The 25404-nt window shown below is 36.3% G+C and overlaps 5 protein-coding genes across 6 annotated transcripts in view; 2 read left to right on the plus strand and 3 right to left on the minus strand.

The window, feature by feature from the left end:
* Window positions 1-6821: 6821 nt before the first annotated feature.
* On the minus strand, window positions 6822-9324 carry LOC311290055 (uncharacterized protein). Its single transcript, XM_084408358.1, has 4 exons — window positions 8977-9324; window positions 8810-8887; window positions 8691-8729; window positions 6822-7805 (listed from the first exon to the last, which is right to left on the minus strand). The coding sequence occupies exons 1-4, from the start codon at window positions 9054-9056 to the stop codon at window positions 7691-7693; spliced, it is 312 nt and encodes a 103-aa protein (XP_084264484.1). The 5' UTR covers window positions 9057-9324; the 3' UTR covers window positions 6822-7690.
* A 583-nt stretch (window positions 9325-9907) lies between these two features.
* On the minus strand, window positions 9908-11406 carry atp6v1f (ATPase H+ transporting V1 subunit F). Its single transcript, XM_084407483.1, has 2 exons — window positions 11146-11406; window positions 9908-10715 (listed from the first exon to the last, which is right to left on the minus strand). Exons 1-2 carry the CDS (start codon window positions 11301-11303, stop codon window positions 10514-10516), a joined length of 360 nt encoding a protein of 119 aa, XP_084263609.1. The 5' UTR covers window positions 11304-11406; the 3' UTR covers window positions 9908-10513.
* Window positions 11336-13857, plus strand: lamtor4 (late endosomal/lysosomal adaptor, MAPK and MTOR activator 4). Its single transcript, XM_084407486.1, has 4 exons — window positions 11336-11775; window positions 11986-12066; window positions 12742-12859; window positions 13012-13857. The coding sequence occupies exons 1-4, from the start codon at window positions 11773-11775 to the stop codon at window positions 13107-13109; spliced, it is 300 nt and encodes a 99-aa protein (XP_084263612.1). The 5' UTR covers window positions 11336-11772; the 3' UTR covers window positions 13110-13857.
* Window positions 13858-17070: 3213 nt separating this feature from the next.
* Window positions 17071-23067, plus strand: gcc1 (GRIP and coiled-coil domain containing 1). The gene is made up of 3 exons (XM_084408106.1): window positions 17071-17121; window positions 18409-19557; window positions 20953-23067. The coding sequence occupies exons 2-3, from the start codon at window positions 18457-18459 to the stop codon at window positions 22264-22266; spliced, it is 2415 nt and encodes an 804-aa protein (XP_084264232.1). The 5' UTR covers window positions 17071-17121; window positions 18409-18456; the 3' UTR covers window positions 22267-23067.
* Window positions 23058-25404, minus strand: part of dennd6b (DENN/MADD domain containing 6B) — a 9939-nt gene continuing 7592 nt past the window's right edge. The window contains exons 19-20 of one of the 2 annotated variants that reach the window (XM_084408107.1): window positions 25263-25337; window positions 23058-25171 (exon numbers count right to left, since the gene is read on the minus strand). In XM_084408107.1, coding sequence (XP_084264233.1) covers window positions 25049-25171; window positions 25263-25337 — 198 coding nt within the window. In that variant the 3' untranslated portion in view covers window positions 23058-25048. The remainder of the gene's footprint in view (window positions 25172-25262; window positions 25338-25404) is intronic. The other variant, XM_084408108.1, reaches the window with a different exon arrangement.

Consider the following 25404-nt stretch of genomic DNA (forward strand, 5'->3'; position numbering starts at 1 on the left):
GTGTAGTCATGTACAAAATATGCCTTTATCCAGACAGCCTATCGCGCCTTTATCACACGTTCAAAAAGCTTAAGCAAATATAGCAGCCCCCAATCATGCAAAATTAATCAATGAGGCCCTTTTTGGAAAATATTTTAAATATAAGTTTTTTTTATATATAGCCTATATATAATATATTATATATAAGATTTATTTTTGTTAATAGGCTATATCTTCATTCATTACCTAGAGATATAATTAACCAAAAAGTAGTCAAAACACAAAACAGAAAATTTTACAACATTGTGTTCTTATTTTGTTTAATTAACGAAATGTCGTCTTTATAACAGAAGATACAATACAATAAATACAAAAATCTTCAAGATACAGCCTACAATCTTCACATGTATAACGGATGTCACCTTATAAACAGTCCTTTGTGTGGTGGAATAAGCAATGCTATATAGAAATATATGGTTAGTATCTTAATTAAAATTTTCTTTTATTCTTTTATTAGTTCATTAATTATGCTAGCTCAACTAATTAAATGTGAAGAGCTGGATACTAATTACTAATGAAATAATGTCAAATATTAACTGTAGGCTATTGATTAGAGTTGCCATAGACTAAAGGATTTTTCTAGACTAGTAGTCATTCATTTAAGCAATTAGGACTAATCGCACGTTTATATTCAAAGCTGGGTGCATGTAGGCTATAGCCTATATTCCGCGCTCAAGCGCAAGCATTAAACTTGCCGCAAAGCGCCGGCAAAAGTAGGCTAATGATATAATAAATGTATCTGAAAAAAAATAACGAAGCATTTTAATTGTTTAATTAAATTAATGTTCTTTTCAGTGTAGGCTGCTGCCTGCACTGTATCTCCATACATCTCCGCTGTAATGTAGCCTAGATGCGCCTTTCATACAGACAGGATTACATTATCAGATGGTACCGTATTTGCTTTCGATTGGATTTGTTTTTCGTTGGTGGACATTTAAAAAAAAAAAAAAAACTTTATAGTTATATTTCTCATGTCTGTGAGGCTTGTCTATACACTGTTTTTCAGGTCATTTTTGAGGCGCGCTCCAATTCAGAGATCATGAAAGCGCGCCCTGTTTGTTTTATTTTATTTTACAAAAGCACACCGTTTTCTTGTTGTTGTGAGTTTACACAAATAAAAGTAGTTGCGACTGATGTATTATTATTTTCTGTATGACCAGAAATGATGGAGTATTTTAAGTTGTTTCCACTGTTGATAGGAAAATGCGAGTAATGGCACCGGCGCCTCCATCCATGTCATAGTGCGCGCTCCATACTCTGCACAAACACTCGGATATGCGCTTCATAATAGCAAACATTTATCTAGGTTACGTTAGAGCGAGCGGCCATGACAGACGGATAATCCTCTTCATGTTTAACTAATCAAATTCTGTTGCATTTTATTGCGGCAGTTTGAAAAGGGCGGCTGAAACACTTAGCCTATACAGATAAACGCCCAACGCTGGTGTTTTTCTTTAAACAAATTCGTTTAGGCTTTAAAATAAATATTGTTTATGGGCTAATTAATGCCACAATAATTTGTTTATTTTATTGGCTACTTGTATTTTTCATTTTTGTTTTGCATTGAATACCATTGAATATTTGCATTGAATGCATTGAATATTTGCTGTGCACCGCAATGCCATCCTCCCATAGAAAGACACGTTAAGAGCCACCTATTTTCTTTATAATAAAGGGTTTCTATGGAAGGAAAACGCTTAACGTATAATTAAATGCATTGCGTTCATATTCTTTATCACTGAAGCTTTTTCTTTATTATAAGGGTGTATTATTCCATTAAAAAATGACTGTTTATAAGGTGACAATCCGTTATCTTGAAGATTTTTGTATTGTATTGTATCTTCTGTTATAAAGACGAAGATTGACATTTCGTTAATTAAACAAAATAAGAACACAATGTTGTAAAAAATAAACAACTTAGGCTATGTTCTGTTAGATGTGTTTTGACTACTTTTTGTTTAATTATATCTCTAGGTAATGAAGATATAGCATATTAACAAAAATAAATCTTATTAGGCCTATATAATATATCATATTAAAAAAAACTTATATATAAAATATAAAACATCCTAGCCTATATAAAATATATTTTCAAAAAAGGGCCTCATTGATTAATTTTGCATGATTGGGGGCTTCTATATTTGCTTAAGCTTTTTGAACGTGTGATAAAGGCGCAACAGGCTGTCAATTTTATGTGGATAAAGGCATATTTTGTACATGACTACACATGTCCTTATAAGGGCAAAAAAAGATGTTGTTTTAACGACATAACATCTCGTTATTACGAGAAAAAGATGTCGTTTTAACGACATAAGATCTCGTTATTACGAGAAAAAGATGTCGTTTTAACGACATAAGATCTCGTTATTACGACATAAGATCTCGTTATTACGAGAAAAAGATGTCGTTTTAACGACATAAGATCTCGTTATTACGAGAAAAGATGTCGTTAAAACGACATAAGATCTCGTTATTACGACATAAGATCTCGTTAATACGACATAAGATCTCGTTATTACGACATAATTGGGAGGAAAAAATAATATGTATGTGGCAGCAATGCGTCACCGTAATACAGTGATCATTTATACAGAACCTTTTTGAGTCAATTGAGTCAAGAACTCAATATAGAGTTTTATTTGGATACCATGTGGAAAAAAAAAATCTATTTTTGCCATTTATTTTAGGTTGTGTTTTTAACAGGCAACGTTACTTGCTATATATTGGCAGTATTTTATCATCAACATAAGAAAAGAAATCAATGGATTGTAATAAAAATGATTTTATTCATTTGTATGAAGAGATGACATTATTGTTGAGAACCTACATTCTTATATGCTCTCTTGCATTAATGTTAAAATGTCTAATGAAAGTTAGCACTTTTGAATCCAAGCAATTTTTACATCTTTAAAACAATCAAATAAAAGTAACCTTTTTCTCCTATACATCTCTATACTATTTTTTCTTTCCTCATCCACATTTTGAATCCTGTCGGCCAGATTATCCACCCCAAAACCCATCATTCACACTGTGTTTGTGTGTGTGCGTGCGTGCGTGTGTGTGTGTGTGTGTGTGTGTGTGTGTGTGTGTGTGTGTGTATGTGGTCTGATTGGTCTTATTAAACTCTATGAAGGTCCTCTCAGTGACATTGGGAAAAGTCTCCATATTTTCCATGAGTCTGGTCTTATTGTGTCCCATAATCTCTGTGACACTGAGAAAAGTCTCCATATAAGATCCTCTGCTAAAAACAGTGATGTAAAAAAAAATATATTTTTTAATTGTTTATTTTATACTTGTCAATTCTGCTTGAAAATATCTTACCTTGTGTCATTGAGGATGGGAAAGGCAAGAGTGTAGCTGAGGATCAGAGAGCTGAGAGTCCAGACAGAAAACATGTTCATCACACCAGCACTGACTTACTGAACACAGTGAAGGTCAATGAAGCAGACCAGAGTTGATTCAAGTATATCATTCTCTGATCATTCACATGTTCTTTAAATATGTTATACATCTGTATATGTGTGTGTGATTCCCACAGGTAGGACTAGGTTTTGTCCTTGATTAAGAGAGAGAGACAAACATAGACAGACAGAGAGGATTGATGAGACCTTATCAATGTGTTGGCGTATAAAGGGAGGTAATAAGTCACCACAGATAATAAATAAATCAATTGCTAGTGTTACATGGGAAAATACTAGATTTTTATCTAAAGTGTGTGTGTTTGGATATTCAACAGGTCTATCAAATATGTATCAGCTGTTTCTTGGTTGTAGATCCTCTGCTTTAACGAATTTTTTCAGGGACTGGGGCCAATAACAATGTGATGTTTTCATAATCAGTTTTCATACATGCCTTTTGTGATAACTGGACATCTAACATAATGTGGTTTGCACATGCTATAGACTATCCTGCTGAATGCCTTGTCAATGAATGAATTAAAAATGAGGTGATAGCTTTGAGAAGTCGTAACTCTAGACTTAAGTCGTAACTAAAGTCATCAGATACTCAATCACCAAACAACACAAACTGAAAGAGTGTCAGATTTGTAACACATTGTTTCTAATAAACCGCAATTCACAGTTCCCAAGATATAAGTTAGCACATTTTAACTATATACGTCACATTTGGCCTCTCATGATTTGCAATGCTCAAAGTGACAACCAAAATAATGATTAAAAAGTGTTTTTTGTACATTTAGAGAATGTAGATGTCTGACTAGAACTTATTCAAGGAGGATGTTAGCTTCTGCAATCCATTATTATGAGCTAGAATATATATTTTTGTGAATATATTTAAATATGTATATACAGTGGTGGTCAGAATTAATGGCACCTGTAGATGTGCACAAAACAGAGTAGTCGTTTGGTAACTTTTATGACGAACTCACTTTAATGTCATCCTCTATGAAGCCTCTCAACAACTACTAAAACTCCGCCCCCCTGACCCTGTCATCATAATGTCCAGCTCCCGTGTATCTATGAATAGGTACGACACCCACATATTCTACAGCACCCCTGGTAAATATGATCAAAAATGGCTGTAAAAAATAAATCTGCATTGTTTATCCTTTTGATCTTTCATTCAAAAAATTGGCAAAAATCGAACCTTTCATTGAAGTAAAAGAATTGATAGTGGGGGGTAAATCACATTATAAAATAAATGCTTTTCTCCAAAACACGCTGGCCATAATTATTGGCTCCCTGTTATTAAATACTTTTTGCAACCTCCTTTTGCCAAGATAACAGATCTGAGTTTTCTTCTATAATGCCTGATGAGTTTGGAGAATAACTGACAAGAGATCAACTTCAACTTCAACTTCAACTTTTATTTATTTATATAGCACGTTTACCCGCAACGTTGTTGCCCAAAGTGCTTCACAGTTACAGTAAAAAGACATACATATATAAAAACAGAACATATCAAGCCTAGCGGATGAAGGCATATTTCACACTCTTAAACATCTCCCTCACCCACCAGCATAATGAGATCAGTGTGTATAAAGAAATAAAACTAAATAAAAGTGTATACCTACAGTGTACACCACCCTTAACTAAAGGCTAAATTAAAAAGGTAAGTTTTTAGCTGCGACTTAAATATTTCTATTGATTGAGCTAACCGGATATGAAGGGGGAGGCTGTTCCACAACTTAGGAGCCACAACTGAAAAAGCTCGGTCACCCTTCAGAGACCATTCCTCCATACAGAATCTCTCCAGATCCTTCAGATTCACAAGTTCATGTTGGTGCTTCTTCTGTTCAGTTCACCCCACTCATTTTCTATAGGGTTCAGTTTAGGGGACTGGGATGGTCATGGCAGAAGCTTCATTGTTTTGGACCGTTGTCCTGATGAAAGATCCAACCACGGCCCATTATAAGATTTCTAGCAGAGGCTGTCAGGTTTTGATTTTTTATCCGTTGGTATTTGCTAGAATCCATAACACCATGTATCTGAACAAGATGTCCAGGACCTCCAGCAAATAAATAGGCCCACAACATATAAGATCCAGCAGTTTATTTAACTGTGGGCATGGGGTACTTTTTATCCCTGTTTGCACCAAACACATCTGCTGGGTTTGCTGCCAAAAAGCCCTTTTATTTGTTTCATCTGACCACAGAATCCAGTCCCCTTTGAAGATCCAGTCGTGTCTGACAACTGAATATGCTGGAGTTTGTTTTTGGAGGAGCGAGGAGCATTTTTCTTGAAACCCTCCCAAACAACATGTGGGGATGTAGGGGTTGTTTGATCATTTTTTTTTAGGCTTTCTGACCCCCAAGACTCAAGTAATCTCTGCAGTTCTCCATCTGTGATCCTTGGAGAGTCTTTGGCCACTCAAACTTTCCTCCTCACCGTCCATTAAGACAATATAGACACACGTCCTCTTCCTGGCAGATTCGTAACATCTTTAGTTGATTGGAACTTCTTAATTATTGCCCTGATGGTCAAAATGGGGATTTTCAATTCTTTAGCTATTTTCTTACAGCCACTTTCTATTTTGTGAAGCTCAACAATCTTTTGCTGCACATCAGAACTATATTCTTTACTCATTGTGATGGATGATTCAGGGAATTTGGCCTTTGTGTTTCCTCATATTTAAACTCCTGTGAAACAAGAAGTCATAGCTGGACAATTTCATGTTCCTAGTCACCCTGGTGTGCTAAATAAAGGTAAATATTAATGGGAATATACTTCAGAGATATTTTACCCTAAAAAAATATAGGGGTGCCAATAATTGTGGCCGACGTGTTTTGTAGAAAAACATTTATTTCATAATTTGATTTCCTCCCCACTTCCAATTCTTTTACTTCAATGAAAGGTTCGATTTTTGCGCATTTTTTTAATGAAGGATCATAAGGATAAACAATGCAGATTTCTTTTTTTTACAGCCATTTTTGATCATATTTACCAGGGGTGCCATTAATTCTGACCACCACTGTATGTATATATATATATATATATAGTGAAAAATAAATGAATATTAATAATAAATATGAAATAATTTAATGTACATATAATAAATATTATGAATATATGTTAAATAATAATTTTATTTCATGTTCACTACATATAAAAAGGAAAATAAAAAAATAAAAAGGAAGACACTGCAGGTAAAAAAACATTTTCATTCACAAATTAATCAGCTTCCACTAAACATACATAAATCATACTTTGCACATATGTCTCAGTTATGTTATGAATAATATTACAACATTTATAGTAATTTATATGCGTGTATAAACATGGACAACTGTAACGCTCAGGCAAGGACGAAGCAGAGAGAGAATCCACATGCAAGCACTACTTTAATGAAACAAACAGGTAATCCAGGGCAAACAACAGAACTCAGGACAGGAACAAGGAACAGGAAACAGGAACAAGGAACAGGAAACAGGAACAAGCTACAACGACCGACAAACAACAACTGAAGCACAGAGGTTTAAGTACACAGGCAAACAAGCTAAACAAGATAACAAGGGGGCAGGGCTAATTAGAAACACCTGGAGAGACTAATAACAAGAAAAACTACAAAGGACTACAAAACATGGCACAGAACAGGAAATAACAAAAGTCCACACAAGACAGGAATCATGACAACAACAGGGTGTTCCTTCTATAGTGTTGCATTTGGTGTGTTTGTAATAGCCAACTTGTAATAGCCTATATAATATATGTTTTTTATTAAAATAATAATCACATGGCAAAGTTTGGAATCATATTTCATAGGAATGCTGTTATTTTCTTTTTACCCTATTTCACCTGAAGTGCTTCCCCATCAGGTGAACAACATCTACAGTAAGTCCGAGGTCTACATTTTACACTGCTTGTAAAATCAATCATATAAAAATACTAAGTGCAATAAATATAATGTTCAATTGTCTGTAAATTGTGAAAGGTTTTTACTCAAATTCCATAAAAACAAATGTCCGCTACAGTGGACAGATATAAACTGCTGGATGTCACTAAAATCATTATACTATAGAGACTTAGCATATATTGCCTAAACACAACATGCCTAAATCAATCCTGTTTTTACAGAATTACAGCAAGCCTAAGATAACCAAACACATTACTTCACTGTAACGTATTAGTGAAACGTCCTCTCATTTTCAGTGAAAACACCATTTCATCATTATTTGATCATTCAGGTTCATGCTTTATTTCTTGCCAATTCCCATTGGATCTCTGGTCATGTCCCCAGCAATCTCATTCCCAGTCTGTAGCCTAGATCCCAGGTTCCATATGCCACAAGTGGGCAGAAAACAAATCCTTCTGAAATGAGAGAGAAGTGTATTTCAGGCACCAAGAAATACTGAATGAGGATTTAAATTAATATAAATTAATATAGGAAATTATTTAGAGGCCATTAATACAATGAATCTGGTGTGTGTCAAAAAGATAGATAGAAGGTGATGCCGAGAATGACACAGGAAGAACAAGACAGGAAGTTATTTGTTATATTTTATGGTAACATTTTACCAGACATTTCAGATTTGATATTTATGTGAAAAGGGTTCATGAAAGCTGTCAATGTCTCAATTTTATTGACTTTATTAATATAATATAATATAATATAATATAATAGATTATTATACAGTACTGTGCAAAAGTCTTAGGCATGTTAATATCCCCCACCCCCCGTCTCCCCCCCCCCCCCCCCAAAAATGGTTTTAAGTCAGTTATTTCTATCTTTTGCTGTAGTGTGTCAGTAGGAAATATCAGTTTACATTTCCAAACATTCTTTTTGCCATTAATTGTAATAATCCAGTGAGATTTGTGTATGCACAAGGAGTCTGAACACAGCCAGGATGATCTGATCTCACCATCATCGAGTCCGTCTGTGATTACATGAAGAAACAGAAAAAACTGAGACAGACTAAATCCAGAAGAACTGCGGGAACGTCTCCGAGATGCTTGAAGAAACCTATCAGCAAAGCTACAGTACTGTGAAAAGTACTGGCACTTGTGTTAAAATGCTGTAAAGTGAGAATGCTTTCAAAAATGAAATCACAAATTGAATTTATTCATGATTTAACTTCTATTAACTAATTCAAATCAATATATGGTGTAACCATATGATATTAACATGCCTAAGACTTTTGCACAGTACTGTATATGCATTGCTTTTAAAACAAATGAATTAAACGCATGACTTACAGGAATTTTGAAGGCCTTTTTGGTATCTCTGTTTCAGATCTATGGAAAAGTCAAGACATTTGGGTTAGCATTTTGTTGGACTTTTTTACTATACGTGTAAATTGGGAAATCTTTTAAACCTGTTTGTTGGATTGGTCTTTATATACTCTGTGGAGTTCCTCTCTGTAATATTAGGAGAAATCTCCATACGAGAGACACTGTTGAAAAGAATAAATCATAGGAAGTAGAACATTTTGTTGGATAAAATACAACATTAACTCTTTTTTTGTGCTTGAAAATATCTTACCTTGTGTCATTGAGGATGGGAAGGGCAAGAGTGTAGCTGAGGATCAGAGAGCTGAGAGTCCAGACAGAAAACATGTTCATCACACCAGCACTGACTTACTGAACACAGTGAAGGTCAATAAAGCAGACCAGAGTTGAATCAAGCTTATATAAAATTCCCAGATGATTCTAATCCTCACTGATCTTTTAGGGATCTGAATCTGTGTGTAATTCCCACAGATCGGAGTGGGTTTTGTCCTTGAATAAGACAGGGACAAATATTATTAGAGTGATGGGACCTTATCAACATTCTGAAAATATTTGGGAGCTGACATCGATGGTCTAAGAAACCACAGAACGATTAATAGACCTACAGTAGCTAGATATAACCGTTTTTAAGTTTTAGTTAGACATCCATAGTGTGACAAACGGTGATAGTATGATTTCCAGGAACTGGCACCAAAGCAGTTTCTCATTTCTCATGATTATTGCACAACTAACATCATGTGGTTTTAAAACATGGATGATTATCCTGATGTGTAGCTGAATGTCATATTTTTACTACAAGCATTAAGCCAGAGAGACTTCTTATAATTTATGTGGTATGATTTAATTTAAAAGAAAGTTCGGTAACACTTTATTTTACAGTGTCCTTGTTACACGTTACATGCACTTACTATAGTAATAACAGTAAATGATGCATAATTACATGCAACTAACCCTCAACCAACCCTTAATCCTACAGTAAGTACATGTAGTTAATTAATATTACTCAGTACTTAAATATATAATTACACTGTAACAGTCACCTTAAAATAAGGTGTAACCGAAAGTTCTTTTTTTACTACAGTATCTTTTCATATTTATTAATACTATTATATTTATGATCGTCTACTTTTTTTTAATTATATTTGTTTAAACATCAGACACACATTCATCACACAACACCAATGGAGTGTCAGACTTCATTACTTTTAATAAACTGCAATTCAGTTCTGAAGATGTAAGTTAACATATTTGAATGACATCACAGTGTGTACAGCTCAACGTGTACACCAACACAATGACAAATCATGCATTTATAGCCCACTGTATTACAGTTACAGATATACGTGATCTAAAAATGTCCAGATAACACAAAGTAATTTGAGACAGATTTGTAAGCGGTCAATTACTGTACTGCAGTATTATCAGCTTTAAAATGAAAGACATTCCAGAGCTTAAATATTGAAGGGACAGTATTTATAACTTAATTTAATGCAATATATAATGTCTGTTACACAATGGGTAAAATAATGAATGTATTTCTTTCTTATATATATTATAAATAATATTGTGTACAATTTAAACAATTATGATTAGGAGCAGTTACAAACAATGTCCTCCTCTTCAAACTTCGGGAATGGCAAAAGACACGTCACAGAGCATCACATTAACAACACATCATTATATAATCCTCACAATATGGTTTCCAGCTTCAGCAAGATGGATGAGAGCAAGAAGTAACCCTTGTTTACCCAGGCACCCAGGCCATACTGTGACTCCATGGGTGTATCAACTTATCGGAAGTCCTCTGCTGAGAACATGCCCTTGGCCCGTCGCAGGATGGAATCTTTGGAGGCGTCATACGGATGCTCTTTTGAGGGAATCTCCAGCACGGCCGGGATGGACTGCATGTGGCCATCTATAGCATGACGAATCATCTCTGCGATGAACTGGTTGATGAGGATGATGCCAATGTCACTGCGAGCCAGGAAACTCCTGTAAATGAGCAATTGATGTTATTCAAGTAAAAATTACGTTACGGACTATAAATTTAGGCAATCTACAATACTAATACCTTGTAAAAGCAATTGGCACATAGTCTGATACATGGAATATACAGGAACCATCTAAATATTTGTGGTTAAATCAATCAATGTTTAATAATTAAGTTCTGTACGATAGATAGATTACAAAAAAAAAAGTATAGATTACAAAAAAAAAGTATAGATTACAAAAAAAAGTATAGGGAGGCTAGTCCATTTTATTCGTGAATCGTGAATGATAACGTCCTTAGTCAATATGATCCATATACTAATATTTACGATGGCATATTTATTCTTATTTATTTAGGCTACGTGTTTGATTTTGGATTGTAGCCTAATATATGATTTTAAATCATTCAGATATTGCAAATATTGTCTCTTACTTGAAGGTCTCCTCTATCTCTGTGATGCTAGTGTCCTTTTCCACCACCAAGAAATTGGGTTTTCGGTTTTTATTGAGCTCTCCAATCCCTCCGAGGAGGAATCCGGTACATGTGTCTTCATCCCCGATAACGGCGATTAATTTCCCCCGTCCAGGCATTGCGACTTTTTCTTATTTTCGCTCAAATAAAAGACAGAATCGGAGGGTGAAATGTTTTCCCGTCCTGTAGGGATCATATGCTTTAATCAGCTGACTAGTGCACTTCCGCTTTGACTAGACCGTAAGCGCTTTATTTAAGACAGCTGATCTGGGATCTGTGCTCCTCGTGTTAATCAAACCCGCCCTTAGCGTGGTGATTATGACCAATCTGATCCTGAATCAGAATAATGCACGCACAGCCTAAACACTGGCAGAATCGTGTCACAATAAGCAACATTTTAATCCGTTTGCCTATAGTATCACATGTTGTACATTCCCGAAGCATAAAAACATAAAAGTGATGTAAAATATACAGGAAAAGCAATCTTTTTCTGCGATGACGTTATATACACGCGACTCTTGTTTGTCAGTCACGTGAGGCGAGGTGTGAAGGAAGACGACAGTGTGAATTCATCAGCACTGCCTAAAAATGGTAAATATAATTGTTATTTCAGAGGCATTTGTCTAAACTTAATGTTTCTTTTAAGGAAAAGGTTTTGTTATGTTGTGCGCATGCTTATGGAAAACATAAAAGTGATATTATACATAATGTGATGGAGAAAGCGAGTGCTGTAAGGAATTATTAAACATAAATGATCTCTGCAACTGTTTAATTCCTGCATTGCCTTGTGTTGAATTGCAGACCACCGCTCTGACCCAAGGTTTAGAGAGAATACCCGATCAGATTGGGTATTTGGTTATAAGTGAGGACGGTGTACTTGCGGTAAGTTATTAAACATTTAATGAGCAGTCAAATTAATCACTTTTCTTGTCGCAAATACTGTACACAAAGAGATAACTTGTTGTTGAATAGATAATCTTAAGTTGCAAAGAAAAGAAAAAAATCCAAAGAAAGAATAAGGGAATTGCCCAAACATATAACACAGGGGCTTTGCTGTAATTAATAATAAATAATTGTATGCATGTAATATCTGGACATAAGCGTTTTATAATTTGAGAGAGAGAGAGAGAGAGAGAGAGAGAGAGAGAGAGAGAGAGAGAGAGAGAGAGAGAGAGAGAGAGAGAGAGAGAGAGAGAGAGAGAGAGAGAGAGAGAGAGAGAGAGAGAGAGAGAGAGAGTGAGAGAGAGAGAGAGAGAGAGAGAGTGAGAGTGAGTGAGTATTGGTCAATGTCAGACAATATTAGGTTTTTAGGTGTCTCTTAATAAGATAATTGTCCAAACATATAACACAGGGTCTTTGCTGTAATCAAAAAAATAGCCTAATTGTATGCATGTAATATCTGGACATAAGCATTTTATAATTTTAGATAGAGAGAGCGAGAGAGGTTGATGCATAATTTATTGGTCAATACTATTGGTCAATGTCAGACAATATTAGGTGTTTAATTGTGGACTCTTGTTTTTGTTAAGTTCTTTTGTAAATCTTGTCCTCTTACAGTCCGCAGGAGAACTGGAGAATGACGAGCACACGGCAGGAGTGATCATGCAGATGGTCAGAACAGCCTGTCGTTTCAGGTTGCACGGAACAGCTGAGCCCCCTTTCAAACGCATGTCAGGTAAGAAACGTACATGTTTTCGCTTGGACAGCATGATTTTAATCACTATAGACAGTAAATTATCCTCAAATTCTGTGTTAAGCTAAGCTACCACTTAATAAACATCCTGATGTAACTGTGTGAATTTATTTATTTTTTCTCCCCCCCCACAGTGATGTTTGAAGACTACGTTTATGCTGTGACCATCTCAGGACAAAAAGTTTTTGTAGTCAAAAGGCAGAACAACCAGCGGGAACCTGTTATTGTGTAGTAAAGAGGATAATATGGACTGATCTTACCCACTTTTACAAGCTCAAATTGGTGCCCTCACATTGAAACAGCCATCGCAACCATCTGATGTTTAGCACAATCACAATGAATTTCTTTTGTAAGAAGACTTTATTACACCGAATTGGGGGCCTTTGCTGGTGTCAGGTGTATTTGACCTGAACCTGAGTGTGTTTTCTTGAACAACTGCAATGTTACGGACTATGGTCACAGGATTTATCTGATGCAAGATTAAATGCTGTCAATATTTTAGCCCCCATTTATGATTGAGTGGTTTCGATTACTGTATTAATGGAGATTACTATAGATTTGTATTTACATTTAACCCATTTAATCTTTTAACATACAGCTTCCTCGTTAAAATACAGGCATCTTTTGACTTAAGGACCTGCTCATCACATTATATCTTTATGCAGAAATCTTAATAGGCTGGAATAACGTATACGTGTATTAGACACCGAAGCGGTTTATTTTTGACAATATTACACTGGGTGTTATAATTGTGTTATGAGTTTCATACTCCAATCTTAATGTAAAGTGTGAGAGCTTGTAGTGAGGTGTTATAATAATACAATGTTGTTTTCTCTTGGATCTGTGAAAGCAGAAACTTAAGTGCACTGAATTTACTTTTTACAGTCTATTTCCAAATGTGTTTAATTAACAGGCTTGAAATCAAACCTTTGAATAACTGCATTAACAATAATATATTAAATAAAGTACTATGCATTTTAGTTTCGTTCTTTGTCAAGAATCATCTAATTATTCGTGGTGAAAACAAACAATCCTGAATAATCTATTTCTGTACTATAACCTTTATTTTAGAGTTTGAACTGTGTCTGTCAAGGTCTTAGGCATAATATATATATATATATATATATATATATATATATATATATATATATATATTAAACAAACAAAAATATTATAGGAACAAATCATGAGCATAATGTGGAATAAGAATAGTTTTTTCTTAATTAATTTTTACTGATCTGACACATGATTTATGAGAGGAATTCTGAAAATGTCTAATCTTTTTGTTTCAGAAATATTTTATGCTTTGAATCCCAACAATCCCTGTCTTACTACAAAATACTACAATACTTACCTTCATCTTTGTTTCATAGTAATACATATTTCTAGTATACAAGGCCAAATGACTAATAAGATGATGAGGTTTTAAAAAATATCTGGATAGGGTGACAAAGGAACGAGAAATGGGGAAGGAACATGCAGAAAAGTGCGTTAGAACAGGAACTGATTGCAAAGGCCTTAATGTGAAGGTCAAACCAGCAAAGAACATTTTGACATTTCCTGTACTGCAACACTCATCTGGCATTTTATTTGTTTATTTATTTATATGATTTTCAATCTGGCCCAACTCTTTAGTAATTCTCCATTTGAATTGCTTTGGTAGTTCTTTAGATAGCCAATTGAGTCCTGTTCCTTGGGTGGCACATGTGGCTTAAATATATCACTGTAGGACAAGTGGAGTGCAAGATGATCCACAGAAATGTTTGTAAAATGGAAAAATAGTTAAATAAATATATTACGTTTTAATTTTGCCAATGACAGAAATTATGATTATTAATCATTTTTGACAGTGTTTAATAAGAGTAACTTGATGGTGGGTAGAAATATCAAGGTTCTGTGAAACAGTGAAAACCAATGTTAGGCTACTCGTGTATGAAGCAGAAACAAAGCAACCAGGCCTTTCCGCTCTCTAACGTCTCTCCAGCTTTTCCATTATTAACGCAAGTCCAAGCTCTTGCCTGATCCTTTTCCTAGTATATTCCTCTAACCTTTTCTCTTTTGTAATGTCTCTCAGCCATCTCCTTTCTACAGTCTTTCTACAAATGTGCCTCTTTCTCCCCCATCATGAGTGGACACGCCTCCTACTGCTGATTGGCTACAAGAGTTTTGGTGCTTTATGGATTGGTCCGATCCAGTTTGTTTTTTCTCCTATTTGCACAGCCAGGATGATGTACAAACACATGTTGTTTTTTTTCAGCTCACACACAGAGCAGACATTTAGCAGATATTCACAAAATTGTTTGTTTGGGCGTTGATTTCAATTTTCAACAGTGTTTAATCACTTACTGCACCTTTAAACGGGGACCGATCCGCATGCACTCCCAAAAATAAAGGTTCCAAGCTATGTTTAGTAGATTTCACACCAACATTTTCCACACCATTTAGAACAAAACGGTTGAACCATCCAAACTAATGACAGAAGGATCTGGCTAGTTTTTCTATTATTATAACAACCTTAAACTATTTTCCAAGGAAACAGGTTATAAATAGAAAATGAAATGCTATCTTCTGAAATCTCTCTCTGTCTGTTATTATAACTCAACCATTAATATCATCTGACTCTGGAAGAAGAGTTTGGAACAACACCAAAATTGTGATACCCATGTAATAACACACAGACTTAAAGGGATACTCCACTTTTTTGGACGGAAAATGAAAAAACCTTTGCTGCCGCTAGTTCCTAGCCATATCAGCCTAGAAAATCGCAACTTTTCATTTTCCGTCGGACTTAGTACACGATGTAACTACAGAAGAGTCAAGTTTTAAATAGGAAAAATATCGAAACTCTTTGATCATTTTTTTGAGAGAGATGCTAATGGTCTTGTCCGATTCAATGATCTATGCTAAGCTATGCTAAAAGTGGTACTGCCAGACCCGGAGATCGGCTGAATGGATTCGAAAACGGTAAAACTCAACTGTTTAACTCTGGGGGAGTTGTAAAATGAGCCTATTTCCCCCCAAAAAAGTGGAGTATCCCTTTAAAAGAATACTAAAGAAAGACTGCTGCTGTCTTTTACTCCAGTACGTCATCGAGATACAGATACTGGACAGTAACTAAATTATTAATGTTCAAGCATTTTATGTGGTTTGCAAGTTGTCATTAAATTGATTTTGACTATTTAATATGTTCATTTTAGGTCTGATGGAACTGGAAAGTGAACAACTGGGTGCAGATGAGAAGGAACCTGAGTGTTAAGAATCTTTTAGTTTCCCAGAGACGGAAAACAATTTATCAGTAAAAATAACTAAAAAATCAATAGCCAAGAGATCTGTAACCTGCCCACAGTGTGGAAAGAGTTTTGCACATAAAGGACACCTGAACATTCACACGAGAGTCCACACTGGAGAAACAACTTTCACATGCTCGTATGTGGCAAGAGTTTCAAACAAAAAGGATATCTTAAAGATCACACACTCATTCACACTGTAGGAAAGGCAATCACATGACGGTGTGTGTGTTTGTGTGTTGAAGCAGGGTTGGAAGTTGGAACTAAACTGTAGTACTGAGTTTGACACTCCAGATGTAAACTGAACATTATTGGACACTTTGTTTGCACACCCTCACTAGTAAAAACTATTATAAAAACATCTTTTGGAAGTAAATATTATTAATTAGCTCATAATACACAATTATTTAATAGGTTAAGTCAATACAACACTTTAACGTTTGTATGGGTAAACTTTAAAACCTTAGAGTAGTATGAATGTTCTTTTCTATAGTGAACGCATAAAGTTTATTATATTAACAATCACGTAGCCTACTAAACCCAAAGCCCAAAGATGGCGAACTTTCCCTCCCACCACAGTCGGGCTCCCCATATCGTGCATCTGTGAGGCCATCGCGTTTGTTTGTCTTTATTTAAATCTGAATTAAGCTAAAAATAAAACAACAACAACAACAGCAACATAGACTTTATATAAAAAGTCCATAAATATCTTATCTTAAAAAAAAAAAAAATCGTTTAGCATGAAAGTTATTTCAGTATGTTTTCCCTGCGCGATTCATGATTCATATTTTATAGATGAAATTTAAAAATCAAATATTTTTTGCATGCACCATTGGTTTGCAATAAACTTGTAACATTTATTCTGTAATAGGCTACTCTCAAACTTTTAATTTACCCTGAAACGTCACTTCCACACCCGGAAGCGACTGCAGCAAAATAAACAGGACACGTACTCGGGTAAATGCGATATTTCTCACTTGAAATACAATTAAATGAACAGTAAATGAAATTAAGAGCACAGTCATTTAACGTTTTATTCGCAATGCTTTTAAGTCTAAATATCATGATGTGGGATTTGATGTAATGTATCTATTCTTGCACCTTTACAACATGCTAACTAATTAGCTAACGTTACAGACAACAAATGAGCAGTGAAATATAGTCGGTATTGAATTAAAATAACGTACAAAAGCAGTTTTAAAGACTAACAACAACAACAAGAAAAGGTTAAATATTAAAGTATAAATGCTTTCCATGGTTAAAGTATGAATGCTTTCCATGGTTAATTATATATATATATACAGTGCAATGCATAAGTGAATACACCCATGCTAAAGTTGACTAAAAAGAGGAATAAAAAATCATATTTTGGAAATTGAACTTAATGCCTTAATTGAAAAAATTAGGAAAAATCCAACCTTTAAGGACACCAATTTTCTTTGTGAATGAATAATGTATCGTAAATAAATAAATGTTCTTCCTTAAAATACATGGTGCATAAGTGAGTACACCCCTATGTTAAATTCCCATAGAGGCAGGCAGATTTTTATTTTTAAGTATTTTTTTTTTTTTTTTTTTAGGATACTATGCATCCTGATAAAGTTCCCTTGGCCTTTGGAATTAAAATAGCCCCACATCATCACATAGCCTTCACCATACCTAGAGATTGGCATGGGGTACTTTCCATAAGATCATCTCTCAATGCAAATCAAACTAGCTTTTAGGCTAACTGAAATAAAACCATGCCAATCTCTAGGTATGGTGAAGGCTATGTGATGATGTGGGGCTATTTTAATTCCAAAGGCCAAGGGAACTTTATCAGGATGCATAGTATCCTAAAAAAAAAAAAAAAAAACACTTAAAAATAAAAATCTGCCTGCCTCCATGGGAATTTAACATAGGGGTGTACTCACTTATGCACCATGTATTTTAAGGAAGAACATTTATTTATTTACGATACATTATTCATTCACAAAGAAAATTGGTGTCCTTAAAGGTTGGATTTTTCCAAATTTTTTAAATTAAGGCATTAAGTTCAATTTCCAAAATATGATTTTTTATTCCTCTTTTTAGTCAACTTTAGCATGGGTGTATTCACTTATGCATAGCACTGTATATATATATATATATATATATATATATTAAGGAATATTTATTTTTAAAAACAAACTCCAAATATTGTGAACAGCTGCTTACAGATTTTCCACATTGCACTTCTTTATTTCATATATATTTACTTTGCAGGTGGAGATCATATCAGAGAGTATGAAACTAGCCTGACAGTGGTACAGCATGGACAAGTTTGGTATGAGCTTTGTCGGAGGTCCAAGCAAGAAGGATCTGCTGGAAACCATCGAACTGCAGAAGAAACAGCTTGTGAAATATCAGACGCGTTTTAAAGATGTTGTCAGAGCGTACCAAAGCTTAATTAAGGAAAAAGAGGCATTGGAAGCCAGCCTGAAGGTACTGTCCATATCTCAGGAGGTTGATTTAAGCCAGCGGGATGAAAACCTGTCGTTTGGTGACGCTACAGGAAATGCTGAACGATCATTGCCCTCCTACCTTGGGGATGACCGATGTTCGCTTCACAGTGAAGACAGCCTGGATACAGCAGCCTCTGCTGAAACGGCCACTAGCGTGACCAGCAACAGCACTAAAGGAGACCAAATAGAGGAGGACCAAAGCTGTGCTGTAGATGGAGCCACCTCTGGAGCCGTTGTACATGCCTTACCCCAGCAATCTGAGGAGGCAAGTGGGTCTGAAAGTGGCATCAGCACCAGCAGCAGTGGATGTACGGAGCCGCCGCCACCTGCAGCAGACACAGACCGCCGTGTCATCCAACTAAAGACCCAGCTGTCCACCCTGACCAGCTCCTTATCAACCGTCACTCAAGAAAAGTCCAGAATGGAAGCTTCGTTCCAGGCGGACAAGCGGAAGATAAAGCAGGAACTGGAGGAGCTGCAGGCCAGGATGGAGGAAGATCAGAAGCAGCACCAGATGGAGGTGCACAGCCTGCAGGAGCTGCTGGCGGAGAGCAAAGCCCGCGTCATCACCCAGCAGCACGAACGGGAGCAGGAGCAGGGCGATCATGCGCTCATGCTTCGAGAGCTTCAGAAACTCCTGCAGGAGGAGAGGGGACTGAGACAGGACGCCGAACTCAAACTGGAGGACTCGCGGGAGGCGCTGGCTGAAGCCATGCAGGCAGCAGACCGAGGGCTAGATTACGAATCGCAGCTGAAAGAGATCAGTCAGGAACGAGAGGAGCTGAGGAAGAGCCTGAAGGCTGCAGCGGCGGAGAGGAGCAAACCCGACCCACGTGTGGAGGAGCTCCAGCAAGAGATCGCAGACCTCAAAGCTCACTTCAATCAGCAACTTCAGCAGGAAATCAGAAAGGTACTTTTTAAAAAGGCCACATCTTCCAGTTTTGTTGAGTTTCTAGCGTTCATTCTAGCCATCGTTGAGACTACTGTAATTTTCCACCCCACTTAAAACCTTTTGTTGTTCTACTATTAGGCACTATGAAATGAAAATGGACCGTTCTTATTAAATTATTTTATTTACTATGGAATATTGCATTATGTATTATTAATGATTTATCATGCACATCATTTTATTTAAATTCATGAGCTGTCATAATCTTTACTTCTAAGTAACTTCCCCTCCCTCTTGCAACAACAGCTCTTCTCTTCTCTGATGACGTTCCAACAATCCAATCAATTGCCGATGGAAAAAATCAAGTCCTGATTAATGAATTTTTTTCATTTTTAAGAAGCTGTTTCACTTGGATATACATCACAATAGGGAAGAAAAGACTATTGCTGCTTCCGTTTCATGCTTACTTTAAGAGTGTACTCCCAACAGAAAACCTATATTAGATTTGGTTTGAAGTCGCAGTGTAATGGAAGTAGAGACAGATCTTTCTTCTGTATTGTGACATACATCCAAGTGAAATGGATTATCTGAAAAGAAAAAATGAGACTCGGTTCTACACGTCAGTTGTATATTGAATGGAGGCAGATCTGAGTTCAAGCTTGCAGTCGATTGTAAGAAAGGAGTGGATTTTAAGCGGACTAAATGATTGGTGAAGTCCAGCATTCGTCACAAGAGAGAATTGTCATTTGCTGGAAGATTCTGTTATTACATTTTGATAAAAAATGACAAGGTAAAAAAAATAAAAAGAAACATGCATGGACAACAAAATCAATAACATGCGTTTTAAAAATAGAAAGAATTTCCATTTCACGTTAATATCAGTATTAAATAATATTTGAAGACACCAATAATTTAATAACACTGTTCAATGTAAACTTTAGTAAATCTAAAAAAAATCTCACATTTTTTAATTCTTTACATCAGAATGTTGTGATGCATAAATTCACTTAAAATGATTCAAAATGATTTATATTAGTGTTTTTAACTATTCAAATAAAATATAGAGTTTTGATATCGGCCATTTATCGGTTAATTGGTGCATTCATAGCTAATCTCAATATGCCTGCTCACTTAATCTTAATTAATTGACCTGTCTGATATAATCATACCATTCATACAGTCCTGTTTGTGGATGGCCAGTGTCCTGCAGAGTTTAGCTCCAACCTGCTCCAACACGCTTCCCTGGAAATTTCTAGCAATCCTGAAGACCTTGATTAGTTGGTTTAGGTGTGTTTCATTTGGATTGAAGCTAAACTCAGCAGGATAGTCGCCCTCCAAGAGCAGGATTTGACACCCTTGGTCTGTTTGCTTTTTTAAACATTTATTCTTATTTCTTACTCATATGTGTCTATGTAGGTGGCACAGGCAGATGAGCTTCTCCGAGAACAGGCGCAGATGGAGGAGGGACGAGTTGCCAGCCTTGAGGAGCGAGTATCTGAGCTCTCTGAACTGCTGGGTGCCTGCGAGAAGGCCAGACAGACGGACCAACAGAAGGCTCAGAGGCTGCGAGAACGCATCCTTCAACTCGACACCGAGAACAAAACCCTCGCTATCGCAGCGGTCAATAGGATTTCGATCTCCGATCTAAACATCGACGACGCCAACTTGAACGTGGACGTGTTAAAGGACAAACTCGAGAAGGTGAAGAAGTTACTCCTACTGGCTGCGCAAAGATCTCAAGACCAGAGTCTGGACATCGAAAGGCTGCTAGAAGGAGAAAAGGACCAGGAAATCTCAGAGGGAGAGAAGGCGTCAGCGCTCCACTACCAGCAAGAGCTCCGGCAGCTGAGGGAGGAGTTCGAGCGTTACAAAATGAGGGCTCAGGGTGTTCTGAAAAACAAGACCACGAAAGACGGAAACCAGTCCAAAGACTTAGAAGAAGCGCGTGACCAGCTGGCCGAGCTGAAGGAGAAGTACATCAACCTTCGCATTCTTTCAGATGAAGCGGAAGCGCAGCACAAACGGGACCTGGAGGAGCGGCAACAAGGGCTTGTAGCGCTCCAGCAGGCCCACAGACAGGAAGTCGAAAGGCTCGAGGCTCAACACAGGGAGAATTTCTTGCGGCTTGAGGAAGAGCTGCACAAACAGAGAGATCGCACCATGGCCCTGCTTTCGGAGAAAGACCTCGAGCTAGAGCGACTTCGGGCTGCGGCGGTGATCAGTTTTGGAAGCCATCAGAGGCACGCTACAAATAACAGCACAGCGATGGAAGGAGGTGACCTAGAGGAAGTTGATCCAGAACAAGAAGAAAGTGACATTGTCGCACAAGGTCTTAAACTAGCTGGGCCCAACGAGCCAACTTTGTTGCTCTACGCCGAACAGCTGGCCCGCAAAGAGGTGGAAGTGGCCGCCTTGCGCAAACAAAAGCATCGTCTAGAGGAAGACTTGCACCAGCTACAAGGAAAGCTGATTGCAAAGGGGGAGAGGCATGAAGAAGAGGTTGCTGAGCTACGGTGCCAGCTGGACAAGCATATTCGGGACCTGGGGAGAGATGGGGCCAACCTCGAGTACCTCAAGAATGTCATTTATAGGTTTCTCACGCTCCATGACACTAGGGGGCGCCAGCAGACACTCACGGCCATTTTGACCATTTTGCACTTTAGTCCTCAAGAGAAACAAGCTGTGCTGAAGCTGCAGCCACACAATTGGTGGACGGCAGGGATGAGATGATTCAAACAGGTTGACAAGATAGACGTTATGTGCTGAGATAAATATTTGTTTATTTTTATTGACCACTTTTTGTGTGCAGTGTGAGAAGGTACCAAATAACAGGAGCAAAAATGTGGATATGTTTCCAATAATGACATATGTACTCCAACTATTGCATGACAGGATACTAAACACTTTATGAATGGTTTTAGTCCAGTATTTGATAGCGTACCTCCCTCCTGTGCAACATAATATTAGATCTTGACACTGTGTCTTCAATCTGTATAATCAAGTTGGGTGCAGCAAAATAGTGTTATGATTTTGTATCATAACTGGAGACATAATGTAACACTTTTTGGATAAAGGGTTTACATCTACAGTATGGGTTATGCCAAAGAAAACACTCAAATGGACTTTACGATGACATTGAAAGCTCCAAGACTTCTAAGAGGGAAACTAGCAAGTAATGCCTTCAGACAGCAGCACTTTTCATATATAGTCATGGTGAACTCCATGCATATATTTAACACACAAAACTAATTCCATGGGTTTTACTAAGAATATTTCATGAATTTATTAAAAAAATCAGCTGCTTTGAGTTTGGAAAGTTTTGGTTGGTTCTATTTTTCCTGCCATAGTTTAGGGCATTTGATGAATACACCGTTACCTCTTAATATAAGATATATATACATATACATTATGCTTTTTTGTTTTTTGAGAAAACAAATTACAGATCATTTTCAGTCTTCACGGTTTCAGTCTTTTAAATAAATGTATATTTTCAATCTTTGACCAAAACAATAAACTATTTTGATCTCTTCAGCATTTTATTTTTTTATAGTAGTATATAAATACTATATATATACACTAACAACATATACTTAGAATTTGACTCCAATGCATATGCAACTGAAATACATTTTCAACCAAATACATGTCATATTTTATTGTTACATTTTCAGTCACACAACACAATCATAATGTTTCCTCAGCTTGTAATCTCATTAAAAATAAGATAAAATAATCATTTATGGAAATAAAAAACCTTGAAAATTGTATTCCCTCTACTGTGAAATTCATAGCCGATCATTATTACAAAAACAGCATGTTGAAGAATCTACAATGTAAAGACTGTTATTATTAAAAACAGGTGCTTCTTGCATTAAGACAGTGGCTGAAGAGTAGTATGGTCAAAATACCATACTACTCTTACTATTTCTGCCATTTAAATATATATGACAGAAATGGTAAGCTTAGTATGCCATCTGAATTCAGCCAGTGTTTCCCAGTCTGGAGTTTCCCAACTGCTCATTCTGTACGTGTCCCCCATTGATACACTCAATTCAGTTTATTAGCACTCTACTAATAAGATGAGTTGTATCAGGTGCGTTACATTAGGGAAGCATCCTAAAATGTGCAGTGTTTAGGGGTCCTCCAGGTCTAGGACTGAGAAACATGAACAAGCATACAACTAAATGATAAATAATCAAACACCTGTCTTTACATCCAAGCTCTTACTGCTGGTCATTTCAAGCATAGACTTTAATAACACATTCCCAACCATAAAAACACAAAAAAATGGCTCTTTCAAACAAACATTTTATAGAACTGGAAAAAGCGGCAAACTTAAATTAAACTTGCATCCATTTTAATAAATAAAAAGAAAACGAATCGAGCAATCACAGAATATACACCTACACAAACTAACTTAAGTAAAAATATGGGTAAAAAGTGCAGTGTGAGGTTCAAAACTGAAAAAGTGCTGTAAAACAACCAAATAAAGTTCAGATTGTATCAAAAAAAAGGAAAATTCATGACTGGCAAACACAACAGAGTATCTTATACATGATGGGATTGTGACATTTAACTTGACCATCTCCAATCACAAAACTTACTATGAAACACATCAACTAATTCGCTCATGTGACCAAGTTTCACTGCCACTGCTCAGTCCTTCAAAAATCCTGGACTATATTATACTCTCAATAATGATTATTAATTAAAATCAGCCCAGTTTTAGCCCTGATTGAGATCAAATCTAAATTGTCATAAAAATGCCTAGACAATTAACTTGTAATATAAAAAAATTATAAAAACTGGCAAAACGACACTGTAGAGGTGCTTCTGTGCAAAGGTTAAAGGTCAGGTAAGATGTAAACACATAAATAAACGCCAAAAGTGTTGGGAAAGTGGCAAACGAGTCAGGTTTACTACGGTGCTCCATAATGTCCCTAAGTAATAACAAACACTATCACCAGAATAAAATCATTGATATTTAATAAGAAAAAAATAATAATACTAAAAGCAACTTAAATGAACACGTCATACATATGAATATCATTGACTGCATATGTTAAATAAATGCTTAATATGCTAATTAGAGAGTCAATTGGTTCATCCTTTTGACTAAACGTTGATTTATAAAATAAAGTTCATGTTCATGCAGTGCTAAATGACTGCAGGCTTTAAATACTTGATGCATGTTAAAATGCAATTCAGCAGATGTCTCAAATATAGCATGAAGCCTAGCCGAGGGCTTAAAATGATTTAAATCTAAGAATCAATGTTTTCTGTGTTCTTCTTGTGCCATCTAGAACCTTATATTGTAGTATCTGCTGTTTCTCTTCCGTACTGTACATCCAAAATGAAAGGCCTCGTAGTGGTAGTGTATGGGTTTACCAGAAGAAATGTTGGTTGACACCTGTGCAGGAGTCATGGGTTCATATACGGCTGGTATATTCTGGACAGACATCTGTGTATGTCTCCGTGGATCTGCTGGTCAGTGTTCACGTGGGTCTGATTGTCATTGTCTGTGTAATACTGTCTGTAGATCCTCTGGTAAAGAGCTGATGATGGTCTGGATGGATTTCTCTAATCCCTCCAGAAGTTCTTCTTTCACTGGAAGCTGATGTTTTCTAGCTCTCATCTGTGTAGGACACATACATGAAGAGAGAAGCTTCATGCAAATGTCTTAATGTAAAACACATTCAGAAGGCGGTTGTTTAAGTTTCGCTCACCAGTTTCTCCCGCAACTTCAGGATGAGGTCAACAATCTCCACCTCTGATTTGTCTTTGGTCCATGTCAGCAGGTCCTGAATTAATGAAGACAAAACCAGAATCAAACAAAAAAAGGAGTCATTTATACATGAAAATGATCGT

Source organism: Rutilus rutilus (assembly GCF_951802725.1).
Source record: "Rutilus rutilus genome assembly, chromosome: 4".
Lineage (NCBI taxonomy): Eukaryota > Metazoa > Chordata > Actinopteri > Cypriniformes > Leuciscidae > Rutilus > Rutilus rutilus.